The 12,704-nt window shown below is 45.1% G+C and overlaps 3 protein-coding genes across 3 annotated transcripts in view; 1 reads left to right on the forward strand and 2 right to left on the reverse strand.

Annotated features, from left to right (window-relative positions):
- The window catches only part of DIP-epsilon (Dpr-interacting protein epsilon), a 35,453-nt gene that overhangs the window by 2,339 nt on the left and 20,410 nt on the right, over positions 1 to 12,704 (reverse strand). The window contains exons 3-7 of the mRNA XM_017178374.3: positions 12,041 to 12,257; positions 6,382 to 6,540; positions 6,173 to 6,301; positions 5,959 to 6,109; positions 447 to 589 (exon numbers count right to left, since the gene is read on the reverse strand). Of these exons, the coding sequence (XP_017033863.1) occupies positions 447 to 589; positions 5,959 to 6,109; positions 6,173 to 6,301; positions 6,382 to 6,540; positions 12,041 to 12,257 (799 nt within the window). The remainder of the gene's footprint in view (positions 1 to 446; positions 590 to 5,958; positions 6,110 to 6,172; positions 6,302 to 6,381; positions 6,541 to 12,040; positions 12,258 to 12,704) is intronic.
- On the forward strand, positions 1,095 to 3,531 carry Nepl5 (Neprilysin-like 5). Its single transcript, XM_017178373.3, has one exon. It carries the CDS (start codon positions 1,135 to 1,137, stop codon positions 3,196 to 3,198), a length of 2,064 nt encoding a protein of 687 aa, XP_017033862.1. The 5' UTR covers positions 1,095 to 1,134; the 3' UTR covers positions 3,199 to 3,531.
- Nepl6 (Neprilysin-like 6) lies at positions 3,681 to 5,817 on the reverse strand. The gene has a single exon (XM_017178155.3). The coding sequence runs from the start codon at positions 5,793 to 5,795 to the stop codon at positions 3,831 to 3,833; it is 1,965 nt and encodes a 654-aa protein (XP_017033644.1). The 5' UTR covers positions 5,796 to 5,817; the 3' UTR covers positions 3,681 to 3,830.

Genomic DNA, 12,704 nt, shown 5'->3' on the forward strand with positions numbered 1-12,704 from the left:
TTTAGCAAATTGACAGATTATTGACACTTTATTGGTCCGGCAACGGCTTTAATTGCCACCTTGTCGCAGCCACAACGAGGTAATCAATAGATAAGAATAAACCCTGTATAAATGTTGCATTCATTTCCGGGGCAAAGCACTCTCGCTGCGCGCAGCGGGGAGCAAGTGAGAGAATTAAAGCCAAAGCCCTTAAAGTACCGCACAAACAATGGTTGGTTATCTCTGGCCGGGACACAACCAATCAACTGCACCGACAAACGCCATAATTAAAGCCACAAAATGTTGCAGTTTTGGATTTCCAGCCGTTCTAAACACACACTCCCCAGCCCCAAAGCTCGCCCCCCCTGTAATTTATACCGCATTTCGGGCGGTGCCTGGAATCGCTGTGGCTGTGGCTCTGGCCCAATATTAAAGGGTATAAATAACTAGTATGGCCGGGCACTCACTGTAGAGCTTTATGTTGCCGTCCGTGTCGCCCCGAGGATTTTTGGCGACGCACTTGTAGTTCCCATAGTCGCTGCTCTCCACGTTGATAATCGTCAGTCGCATTGTCGCCTTGTACGACGGATGGCCCGGAATCGTTTCGGTTCTGCAAGTAGAGAAAATCACAAGTTTCAGTATTAGCATTAGCATCAGCAGCAGTACGATCGGAGCTGTGAGGCAAGGTCAATGACAGCTTTTGCGTCGCGCGTCCATGATCCGACGCCCATTGTGGGTCAGCCCCAATGAGCGGCAATCGGGAATCAAGGCCAAGGTGAAACTGATAAGCATCCACTTAGGGCTAATCAGAATGCGACCTGGCAAGCAGAGCACAGTGGATTTAAATGCTATTAAATCAGCACACAGCTTTGAGTTTTACTTTCAACAAATATTAAAATTATAAAATAATTAAAATAATTAAAAAGACACTCCTTAAAATACATAATCTATATATTTTTGTTATCAAAGCAAGATGTGTAGCTATAAAAATCCTATTAGTTCCTAAATGGAAATAAGACTGCTTGAACCAGTGTGCGGTGTGCGGATTCCACGATGAAGACTGACAGGCAACGGGGGATTGCTCTAGTCCGAAGTCTCCGCGATCCAGGCGACTTAGAGTCTGGCCAGTTGTAATTTGTCACAGTCGGAACCATCATGCTGAGGCTCAGCTTGGCGGCTTGGCTTCTCTTTTCGCTGGCCTGGCGCACCACGCCCACCGCTTGTCGCCAGATCCGTCCCCCCCAGAGCATCCAGCAGATGCTGGCCACCCAGCTGCAGAGCTACATGGATACCAAGGCCCGTCCCTGCGAGAATTTCTACCAGTATGCCTGTGGCAACTGGCAGATCCAGCAAGAGGAGCAGCACTTTCCGCGCGAAAGGGAGCGGGACAAGGACCGCGAGCGGGAGCGATATCAGGAGCAGTTGCTGCCGTCGGGCACTTTGGAGGGGATTGACAGCAATCTGAATCGGCGCTTAGAGCTCCTGTTTAGGCGGACCAACAGCAGCTCCTTCGAGGGAGACTCTATGCTGCTGGAGCAAATGCGCTTTTACTACCGCTCCTGCAAACGGCTTAAGCCCTATAACCTAAAGAAGTATCTGGTGCTACTGCAACCCTCCAACCTTACCCACTGGCCATCGGTGGGTCGAGGCTGGCGTCCCGACAGTTTTGACTGGATAACGACTATGGGAAGACTGCGGCAGCACGGCCTGAATGGAGCACTGCTGCGGATAGATGTCCTGCCGCGGTGGGACGACTCGCGCTCCTACAGTCTCTACGTAAACAAACCGAGTCGCCAGGAGACGCTGCCCATGGGGGAGGGAGCCATAATCGAGCTTCTGTTGGACATTGGTCAGACAAAGCGATCGGCGAACGCTCTGGCCCGCCTGGTGGACGACTTTGAGCACAAGTTGCACCGCTTGCAGGATTTGGATGACGACGAGGGACCACGAGAAATGCAGCTGGGCTACCTGGCCACCTATCTTCCGCAACTTCGTTGGCTGTCCTTCATGCGGCAAGTACGCGATGACGCCGATCTGGATCTGCGCTCCACGTTGATCATCGAGAACATACCCTACCTGAGGGCACTGAGCGAACTGGTTGAGGCACAAACGCCGGACACTGTCTGCAGCTATATCATGCTGAAGTGGCTGGCCTTCCTCAAGAGTCAAGGGCCGGCGGAGATCTCGCGCGGAGAGTGCGTCTCCAGCCTGCGAAGGGCAATGCCCCTGGCAAGCAGCTGGCTGATAAGCCAGCGCTTTTTCGATCCAGATTCTGAGCCTGAGATTCGCTCTCTGTTCCGTCGGCTTAAGCGGCGGTTTGGCCAAACCCTGTCCGAGAACCGGCTGCGTCTTTCGCCTCCCCTGGTGCACATCCTTCAGCAAAAGATACGCGCAATGCGCCTGCAACTGGGTTTTGTGCAATTGGACGAACTGGAGACCGTCGAGCAGCAATACGCCCATCTGGAGCTGAGTGACCACAACTTCTATGGGAACCAGCTGGAGCTTCTGCGTCAGCGTGTGGTGGCCAACTTCGATCTGCTTGCGCTAAACTCCACAAACTTGACTAACTCAACGCGAGGAGGCGTAAGCTACCTGGCAGAGAGCTGGGATGCTAGCAACTCATCGCCTCTGTATGTGAGGCCTCGCAACCTGGTACTGGTGCCACACGGACTCCTCCAGCTACCCGTGTGGCATACAAACATCAGCGCTCTGCAACAGCACGCCGTTATGGGGTTCGCCCTGGCCCATGAGCTGGCTCATGGCTTTGACATGTCGGGAATCGACTACGACGACCTCGGCAACATCATGGGACCCGTGGAGGAGATCGGGGCCAGCAAGCAATTCCGTCAGGGACTCAACTGCATGCAGCAGCAGATGGCAACCGGCTCCAAGTGGCTCGACGAGAAACTGGCTGACTTTGCGGCCCTGCGGCTGGCATATGAGACGTTCTTCGGTGTGCGGGCAGATCAGCGGGAGCCGCGCGATCCCTTAATTCCCCAGTTTAGCCAGCGCCAGCTGTTCTTCATCAGCTTTGCCCAGTTCTTCTGCGGACGCACTCCTGTCTCCAGTCTTCGGTCGCAGTCGCAGGCACATTTGGAGCATGCCGCCGACGAGCTACGTGTGATGCAGACACTGGCCAACTTCGAGGAGTTCTCCAGAGAGTTTGGCTGCGAGAAGAAAGCCAAGATGCAGGCCAGCCACCGGTGTCGGCTCTGGTGAGGATCTAAAAACCTCAAAACATTCAAGCTTTAATAGCAATTTAGGAAGAGAAGGTAACCCAGAGAGATTTTTACAATTTTCACAGATCTTTATATAAAAAAATGAGTGATTGAGTGAACTGCTATAACAATTATGTGACAAAGACGTCTGACTTTGATGTATTAAAATTATTTAAAAATAAATTTTATAATCGTAATTATTACATTTTTGTAATATAGTCGTCCAATCTGGCCTTTTTAGACTACGGAGAACCTTGCTCAAAAACTGAGGACTAACTTGCACAGAAATTTGGCTGTTTAAGTTCAAGAATATATATCCTAGAGAGTTCCTGAATCCTGAACAAAATTGTAATACCCTCCGCCGAACATTAAATGATCCTATAAGATGCGATTTCAGAAGATGGAGTGGTTTGGTTTTCGACACAACTGCCATTGCCCATTGAAATGTAGAGTAGATATACGATAATTTCATTAAAAGATATGTTTATGAAGCTAAGAGAAAATTTATATATTTTAAATGTTATAAAAAGTTAAAAGAATAAAAAAAAGTGTTAAAAAACAACGAAAACGTTCAGACTAAATGATCTTCGTCTTTAAATTGGGATTAAAAGCCAAGCGTTTGGATTGCTGTGTTCACCACAGCTGGCACTTTTCGGGCTGAGGTCGATCCCTGCGACAGCCATATGCCCTGTCGAAGGGCCGAAAGCCAGTTAGCAGCTGCTGCAAGCGCATCTCATCGTCGTCGTGACCCACAAAGTTTGAGGCATCGCCATCTCCACAGAAGAACTGCGCCAGATTGAGGAAGAAAAGTTGCTCCTGCGACTTGTTGGTGAAGCCTGTGCGACTAGAGGTATTGAAGTTTTCGAAATAAGTGGCGTATGCCAGACTCAGTCCAGATATGTCTGCTATTCGTTCGTCGAGGTACTGCGTCTTATTCCGGTTCAAGCACTCCAAGCCTTCTTCGAACCGTGGCGAGGAGAGAATTTCAGCGCCCGGTTCAAATTGGTTTCCGTGACTGTCGATCAAGATTCCAGTGCCGTCGACGGCGTGCATTAGCTCGTGGGCGAGGACGAACCCCAGAAGGCTATACTTGAACACCTCGTGACTATTAGCTACGAAGAACGGCTCTTGCAGAATACCATGTGGCACTATGATGGCATTCTGGCGCATCATGTACATCGGGGAGGAGCTCATTGCCGTGTTGGGGTCAGCCATGTAGAAATACTCTCCTTCACTCGGCGCTGGCTGGCCAAGTTGCGCTATTTCCTTCCGAGTGCGGAAGCCCAGCAGCTTAAGGTGCTCTCGGCCGTAGTCCAATTCACCTGTGGATATTTCCAGGTCCTCATAGAACCGACTGATGAAGCTTCGATGGTCCAGACCCTTTGGCAGATTGCCAATATTGAGGGAAATGGCCTGTACCTTCCGGGCGACCATCCTGCGCTGCTTGGCGGTCAACCCAAGCCGGTTACGCTCAATCTGCAGCAGGAACTGGCGAGTTAGTCGGTTGAAGATTTGCTGCACCTCCAAGGTTTTTTGCTGAAGAGTTTCGGGCTGGATAAATCGGTCTTTATAAAGCCGAATAGAGGCCAGATTCATGTTACGCCGTAGGTCCATTATGCATTGAATGGGCTCTCCGCTGTCCATCGTATCCTCCAGCAAGTGAAGCACGAAGCGGGTCATTATATAGTTAACCAATACCTCGGCGTCCGTTGAAACCATCAGGTGCTTGAGGGCCGTGAAATATTGCAAGTTCATGACCTGCAGGCGAATGTCGTGGGAAACGGGGTGGCCAACTACTGTCTCGATAAACCTGCGCCATTCGTAGCCCGTTCTACGCTCCAACTGACCTACATTCATCAGCTGGGGGTCTGTTTCTTCGTCGTCTTCCGTTAAGGCTATAATAGCCGATTCAAGTCTCCTTATCTTGAGCGCGATCGCTAAGGAGGCTCTTGTCGCAACTCCCATAATTCTGAGCGTGGCAAGAGTTTCGATATAACCATTTAGATGCTGCGATTGTCCCTCAAACTGGGGCATACTAAGGTCCACGACAATCTGCTCACTGTTATTAAGGCTTGGCATGATCAGGACGTTGATTAGGACGTTTCTGAGGCCGTAACGGTGAAGATGTGCCAAGGTGTCTATCCACTTGAACTGATCCTTGGGCCAGACCGTGCCTCTGGGGTTGAATTGCGGCCACGTTAGTCCCTCGGATGGAGGTACCAATCGCAGGTAGTGCGAGGCACTGCGCGTGCTGGTCGGAGCGTCGCGGCATGTGAGATAAAAACGGAGCGCCTTTGCCTCAAAAGTGCTCTCATTGAAGCCGGGCGTCTGCGAGTCTCTCTCCAGTTCGTCCATTACCTGGAGGAGGTCTTGGTTGACCTTGTGGTCCAGCATCTGGGTGATTTCAGTGAAGGGGTCATCAATGTGCCGAGCCGCGTACTTGCCGCAAGCATGCTGAAAGTAATTGCTGCAGGCGTCCTCTCCCTCGTCTACATAGCTCAGGATGTTGTTCAACAGCCGAGTGTTTGCGCTGATCACCGTCGCTTCCGCAGCTATAGAAGCACTCGCAAAAAACAACAGACAGATAATCCACTCCATAACTGGCAGTCAACTGAATTGAGAATCTAGAATTCAGCGAATAGCTAGCACAGATTCGCTCTCTATCAGACGAATACTGTGTGCAGGGGTAAATAAGTCCTGATAAGGGATAACCCAAGCCCCCAAAATGGCTATCGATTACAATAGGCGTCGTATCACTTACTTGTACTTCGATGACTCAGTGATCATTTGCTCGTTTTCGCGAGTCCAATAGTTGAGCGAGGTGGGGTTTGCCTCGATGAAGCACTCCAGGGTGATGTTGAACCCCATGGGTATGCCGACCAGTTGATGCGGAATCCAGACCATCGGCGAGACTGAAAGGACACACGAAAGGGGGTCATAAAAAGTTCTACAGAAATTACGGGCTATCAACTTACAGTCGACGCTGACTTTGATCCTCTTGGAAACGCTGGGAGGAACTCCGTTCGAGGCTATGCATAGATAGGCACCCATGTGCAGGCGCGAAATCCGCTCCAATTCGAGGGAGTCCGTCTCCAAGTCACTCACTGCACATACAAATGAAACGGGGAAGAGGGACAGGAAGTTAGCCGGGCACCTGAAAACTACAATGAGGATGGGCTCTTACCCTCGAGCGTCTTGTTGATTACAATTTTGTTGCCGTCATCCCGCTTCCACTTGATGCTTGGCTCTGGGCTGCCTTTCGCTTTGCAGCGCAGCGTCACGTTATCGCCCTCGCGCACGATGACGTCACTGGAGGTCAGGGCGTCGTCTATGTTGGGGGGCACTGAGGAGGACAAAAAGGGGGATAATATTTGTTACCCAACAAAAAATCTGGGGCTTGATTCAAAGGCCAAAGGTAAGAAAGTAAAATGTTCTACTTTTTCTTAGGAAATGTGGTTGCCAAGAAAGCGGAAAACGAATCGAAAATCTTATTCGCGGATGAGAAATTCGTACACACTTTCGTGGGGAAGCGAAATGATTTTAGGGTTGCAAAATAAAGAGCCAGAAATCCGTTTCAATGACACCATTTTGTCGAGATACCTCGCTAGTGAATGGAATAGAGAATTTCATGCATTGTTGACTCCGATGCGCTGACACTCGAGTAAGACTCGGTTCTCGACAAAGTTACTGCTCAACTTTATTTTAAGCCTAATTAGCTTTGCGAACAGCCAAAACCTCCACCCCTTGAAGCCAAGAGGAACGAGTTTGTTAATTCAAAAATCGATGCGGCAACCTTCATCAAATTGTCATCAGTCTTATTTTTCCCTCACTCGTGCCTTTCTCTGACCATATCTTTCAATTGTCGAGAAAACCCTTTTCCTTTTCCAAAAGCGAAGGCAAATCTGTAATGAAAAATCTATGCAAATCACAAAGTCACAATGCTGGCACGCCGGAACTCGAGAGTGGGAACATATGGACGGATGACTGGCTGGCAGCCACTGCAGTTGTCCCAGACTTCGGGCCTCATTTTATATTCCTAACGCCGTCTGCAATCAAAACTCATCGCCAGCGATTTCTTTCGGTGGGTCAAAGCCTGCCCAGTCGACGTGAGTCACGTAGCCCAGGCGATTAGTGTCGCAGCAGTCTGGACACTGACGGCTCCTGTCTCCATTCGTCCTGAGCTCGACACCTAATCAATGCGGTGCCGCAGACATAAACTGGTTGAATCCAGATAGATATTCCACGGATCATTGCTTCCTGAAATGCGACTTAATTGGCCAGCTTTAGTATCCCGGCTTCCACAAATGTCTTCTTCCCTTTATCAACTTTTTTGTATCAAAAAACTATACAAAGCTAATGGAAAACGAGTATAATTAAAAGAGAAAACTTCTAAAAACTTTGGTCTTTATACCTTTCTTTTATTTTTCCCAATAATGACCAAAAACTTTTCCCCGGGACGCTTTTTCCTTGTGCTATTAATAAACGCTTGATGTGCTAATCGCAGGACATGGTAGGAAAGACACGGCCATCTAGCAGCTGTTGTCCCCTAGTTTTGACATATTAGTTTCTTTATTGATATTTTTGCAGCTGGCGACAGCACGGAAAGTTTTCCCCAACAGCACAAAACTTTTTTCATATGAATCGTTATCGAAAAATTTAATTAGTAGTGCATACTTGCACAGCCAAAGGTTGGACACGGATTTCCTTAAGCTTATTACCTAATCCTTCGATGGATGCATCGAGCTTGTAGCAATTTCTAATTGTTCTTCTAACGTGTGGATGCGCTAAACATAAGTCTTTATTTTGCTCAATTGTCGCGTTAAAATTCTTCTATTACAAGAAGTTAACATCAGTATAATACATTTTTTAAAGTTATATTGTAATTATAAGAGGCTATTCTAATATTCAAATTGTAATAAAAATTAAAGACAAATACAAAATAATTAGAGCAAACAAATGGCATTCTACCTTCTACAAAAAGTAAGTTGGAAATATTTACATATATGTATATAAACTTTATTATTATTTATACTTTCTGAAATAAGGCTAAAAAGCAATAAAACTGAATGTTATTCAGGACTGTGGTATTTCGAATTTTGTTAAATTTCATACAAAAAAAAAAAAAAGGAAAATAACTATAGTTACGGCGTGTATCATTTTATTTTTAATTAAAAATTAAATGTATTTAGTCGGCAGGCGGACCAAATAATGTTGCCCCTTGGTTCTGCCCCTGGTTTGGACCAATGTCAACGAAATAATTGAATTTAATAAATTGCCTCATTATATGAGTAGAGCAGAGATGAGAAATTATGCGCCAACCGCGCTGAAACCTGTCCCTGTCCCAGTCGCAGTCGCAGTCCTTGCTGGTGTCCTCTTCGTCGTCCAACTCGTAATTGTTGGTGTGACAGTCGGTGTTTGCTGTTTTGCTTCAGTTGCATGCTGCATTTTGGTGCTGGTGCAATGTGCGCGGTCATTTCGGCAGACGGAGATGGAGGAGGCTGGGAATGGGCTGTGCCCTGGGCCTTCCCGTGGCCAGTTCACATCGGGGGTAACGGACGGCCGTTGGAGCGACAACAGCAGGCAGCCAGCACGCTGGCAAATTTAAATGCATTTTGTGTGCGTGGCCCATAAATTCAGGCACATTTAATGTTTGTTTTTGCATACTCAAGCCACAAATTCGCTATGTGCCCTCCGCCGAGTTGTCTCTGTGCATTTTATTCCATTTGGCGCACTCCGCGCTTTGAATTTGAGTCAGCAAATTAAATTCACAAATGTTGTACGGGCACTCCCAAAAATGTATTTATTTATTTACTCATTTGTCTGACAGCGATTTGGGCTTTGTTTTTCCTGTACTACTACATTTCTATCTGGCTGACAAATGAAACATTTTAATTTCATTAAATTTTTGTTGTGTAATGTAATTACGTGCATGTTACAATTTCGTATTTTTTGTTTGGCTTTAGTTTCGTTTTATTGACTGACGATTTATATTTCGCACCATTTTATTTTTTCCCTCTAATTGGATTTGTTATGTGCACTAAATTTATTTAGCAATTTTTTATTATTTTTGCTCACATAAAAGTGTGTGATTTTGAACCCATTTACGCTTTTTGAACTGTACGATTTTTCAGAGGTTCAAAATGTTGCAGCAGCACCTTCCATAATTGTATTCGTTTTTTTTTTGCGGATTTCATCTGTTGGGCCTGCCCTTACTGCTCCCTGATAGCACTTTTTAAAAAGCCGTTAAGCACGCCTCAGTGTTATAAAACGCTCAAATAACACGCCTCACACGCACCACGCGTCCTGGCAATTTGATGTGGCGTGACCAGAGCGGCGGCAACTGTTTCCACGATTTTTTTCCTGTTTTCCCTTTTTGTGCAACGTTGCCGCCATTTTTGCAATTCTTAACCCCCCCCCCCTCCCGCCGCACACACTCACACAGATTTCGGTTATCTCACACAGACGCAGTCGTGGAGATACGCAGGATGGCTACACCCATGCCAAAAGTCCTGGGCCAGCAAAAATGCTAGGCAAATTTGCCAGGAGGAAGGCATAAAAAATGCCACTATGACAGCTCCGGCCGCCCTGGTCAAAGGCAACAAAACGAGCAACGAATGTGTGGAAGGCAAGAAAAAATGTTTTAAAATATGCCGCAGCCATTTTTATACCTGGTAAAGTGTTAAGAGGTATTAAGGGATATGAACAGCTGAAGGCAGCTTGTTAAAAATACATATTATTTTAGATTTGAGGAACATAAGCAAGAGTAGTAATACAAATTTATAGATGTAGAATTCTATTTTAAGTATTATATGCTTTCATACTCTTTTCCTTTCAATCAAAAAATCCATATTTAATAATTGTTAATGTACAAAATTATAGTAATTTTCCTATGGTAGGTTAATTGTCATAATCAATCGAATTGAAAAGCTTAAATAAATTATATTTTTAAATAAAATCGGCAACATTCTAGCTAATTAAAAAAAAAAAATCTTTATAATGGGCATCCCAAAGTCACGATGTCCAAAAGTTGTCCAGTTGGCGCTTTCAGAAACCAGATTCTAAACCGAAATTATACAACGTGCAGCATATGTCTCCTTGCATTTTCATGCGGCGTCTATGTCTGTGTCTCCGCTTGGTCGTCCTGGTCCCTGGTCCCCCTGGTCGTTGCCACCGTTCCGGGTCCTAACTGTTGCACGGCCAGGCAGCCTGTCTCCTCTTCAGTTCACTTCATCGTCCGATGCCATTTGTTTGCGCACATATTTTTCAAGTTTTGTCACAAAAACTGATTTATGCGAGTGGACCCAAGGCACGCCCATCGCCCAGCGCCCATTGCCAGAGGCCGTTGCCTGCTGTGAACTGTTGCCGGTCTTGTTTGCCAGCCGGATGATGTTGATTTGTCAACTTGAAAGACGAATCCGATTCGAACATTTTTGCATTTCCTTGCACATTGAAAGCTTTGGCAAGATATTATTAGGTTTTAGGGGCTTGCATTAAACCCTGCTAAAAAAATTAAAACAAACTTAAAAAAAAGAATCCAGTTCTGAAACACAAGTTCACACAAACGAGACTATCATCTATGAAAACCAGAAAAAAAGAAGACATTCCGTGGCAAGCGATAGGAAAATGTAATGCTTAAAAATGATTTACCATGACTAGAATTCCATTGAAATATTTATAATGCTGTTGTTTTCGGTCGAAAAGCTCTTCTCATCTACGATGTTTTATAAATCTCAGAAAATATGTACATACGTAATGAGTATTTATAAAAGCTGATAATGAAAAATATAGTATTTAATCGTTTATTTATTAATTACCGTTGCAGTTTGCCATAGGATCATGGTATTGAATCAAAAATCGATCATAACTAAGCTAAAAATGCATCAAATTCAATTCGGAAAACTTTTCTATGTTAGTTTTTAAAAGGTTAACAAACTTGAATACTAAATTTAAAATTTAAGGAAATCCAAATTTTTTTCATATTTTGAGAATTTTAACGATCTAACCCCTTATCAAATTTTCGAAAATTTGACAAAATTTTTTTTTCTAAGCTGCCATTTTAGATTGACTCGCCTGTTGATGCTGATCAAGAATATATATGATTTATAGGGTCGGAAATGACTCCTTCACTGTTTTACAAGCTTCTGACTGAAAATATTAGAGCCTGCATTGGTATAAATATTTGTGATCTGAATTTAAATCAGGCCTATTTCAAAAGCGGAATATAAACATGAAAATAAATATAAAAGTGTTGTGTAAATTCAGAAGCAAATTTGGGTTTCAGTTGAAAATCTAACAATAATTTCAAAGATAAATAAAAAATGTACATATATACTTTTTGGAGATCGCATATGCTTTTTCAGCAAGTTACCTGTGACTAACTAACAGTAAATAGCATTTCAGTCTACTAAGAAATACAGAAATAATTAGTAGGAGAAACGGGCACTATTGACTAGGTATTCACTTAATAATTTTGATGAATTCAACAGTTATTAGTTCTAAAAACTAGGTAATGTGCTAAATAATTTCTACCCTCCTGGCTAAGTAAATACTTTTATGGAATGAGCTCTTTACTATTAAAGTTGAAGAAGCACAGAACTTCCAGCACACATAGCACATCATGAATTTCAAGTAATATGGTTAAATTTAATGAATACTTTCGCAGACTAATCAGATAAAAGAAAATTAACGAGGACTCTCATTTATTATCCCCAATAAAGTGTTTTGTTTGCGCACCGCAACCTCGTCAAGGGATGGTTTGTCATTGTCTGAGATACTAATTCCTTGTAGCAGTTTTGGCAAATAAAATGAAATATGCAAAGGACATGCAAGGCCCATCGACTTACCCACAACTTTGACGAAGCCGTATTGGGTCTTGGCCGTCACCGTATTGATCTGGCACATGTATCGGCCCTTGTCCTCCTCCTGGACATTGTTGATGTGCAGGAACCAGGTGCGGTGCTTGTCGTGCTTATCGTGGGTGACACTTATCCTCGGATTACGCGTTATCACATGATTGTGTACGGTGAGAATGGCTGACTGCTCGAAATGCATCCACGCCACCTGAAAACAAAACAATTGAATTATTCAGCCCACTTCATGCGGATATCGGCTGTGATAGATGCTGATGCGGCCACGGACACCCAAAGCCGGAGGCTCATCAAGGGCCCCCATTTATTAGTTGAGCTGATGACAAACTGTCATCGCTTTTATTGGCCAAACTTGGGGCCATCATCATCAATTCCTATGAAGGATTAACGACCGCTCTCCGGTAGAAACTTTTGCACATGTGACGGCAGATGTCGCCGCAGAAACTTTCGGCAGCTAGCGTGCGTCATGGGTCAAACACTTCCTGGCCCAGCTTATGCAGCACGACTAGTTTTTCGTTTTCGTCCTTTCTTTTTCCGGGGGTAAACAACAAACAATTTATGCAAATTTAAGCACCCAACACATCGACTGAGACGTGCTAAATGCGAGGCACAAAGGAGGAGCCGGAATGTAGGATGTGTT

The sequence above is a fragment of the Drosophila kikkawai genome, chromosome 2L (genome assembly GCF_030179895.1).
Source record: "Drosophila kikkawai strain 14028-0561.14 chromosome 2L, DkikHiC1v2, whole genome shotgun sequence".
In the NCBI taxonomy this organism is placed as follows: Eukaryota; Metazoa; Arthropoda; class Insecta; order Diptera; family Drosophilidae; genus Drosophila; species Drosophila kikkawai.

Coding starts and splice junctions, on each gene's coding strand:
- Nepl5 (XM_017178373.3), top strand. CDS start 1,135: ATGCTGAGGCTCAGCTTGGCGGCTTGGCTTCTCTTTTCGCTGGCCTGG.
- Nepl6 (XM_017178155.3), bottom strand. CDS start 5,795: ATGGAGTGGATTATCTGTCTGTTGTTTTTTGCGAGTGCTTCTATAGCT.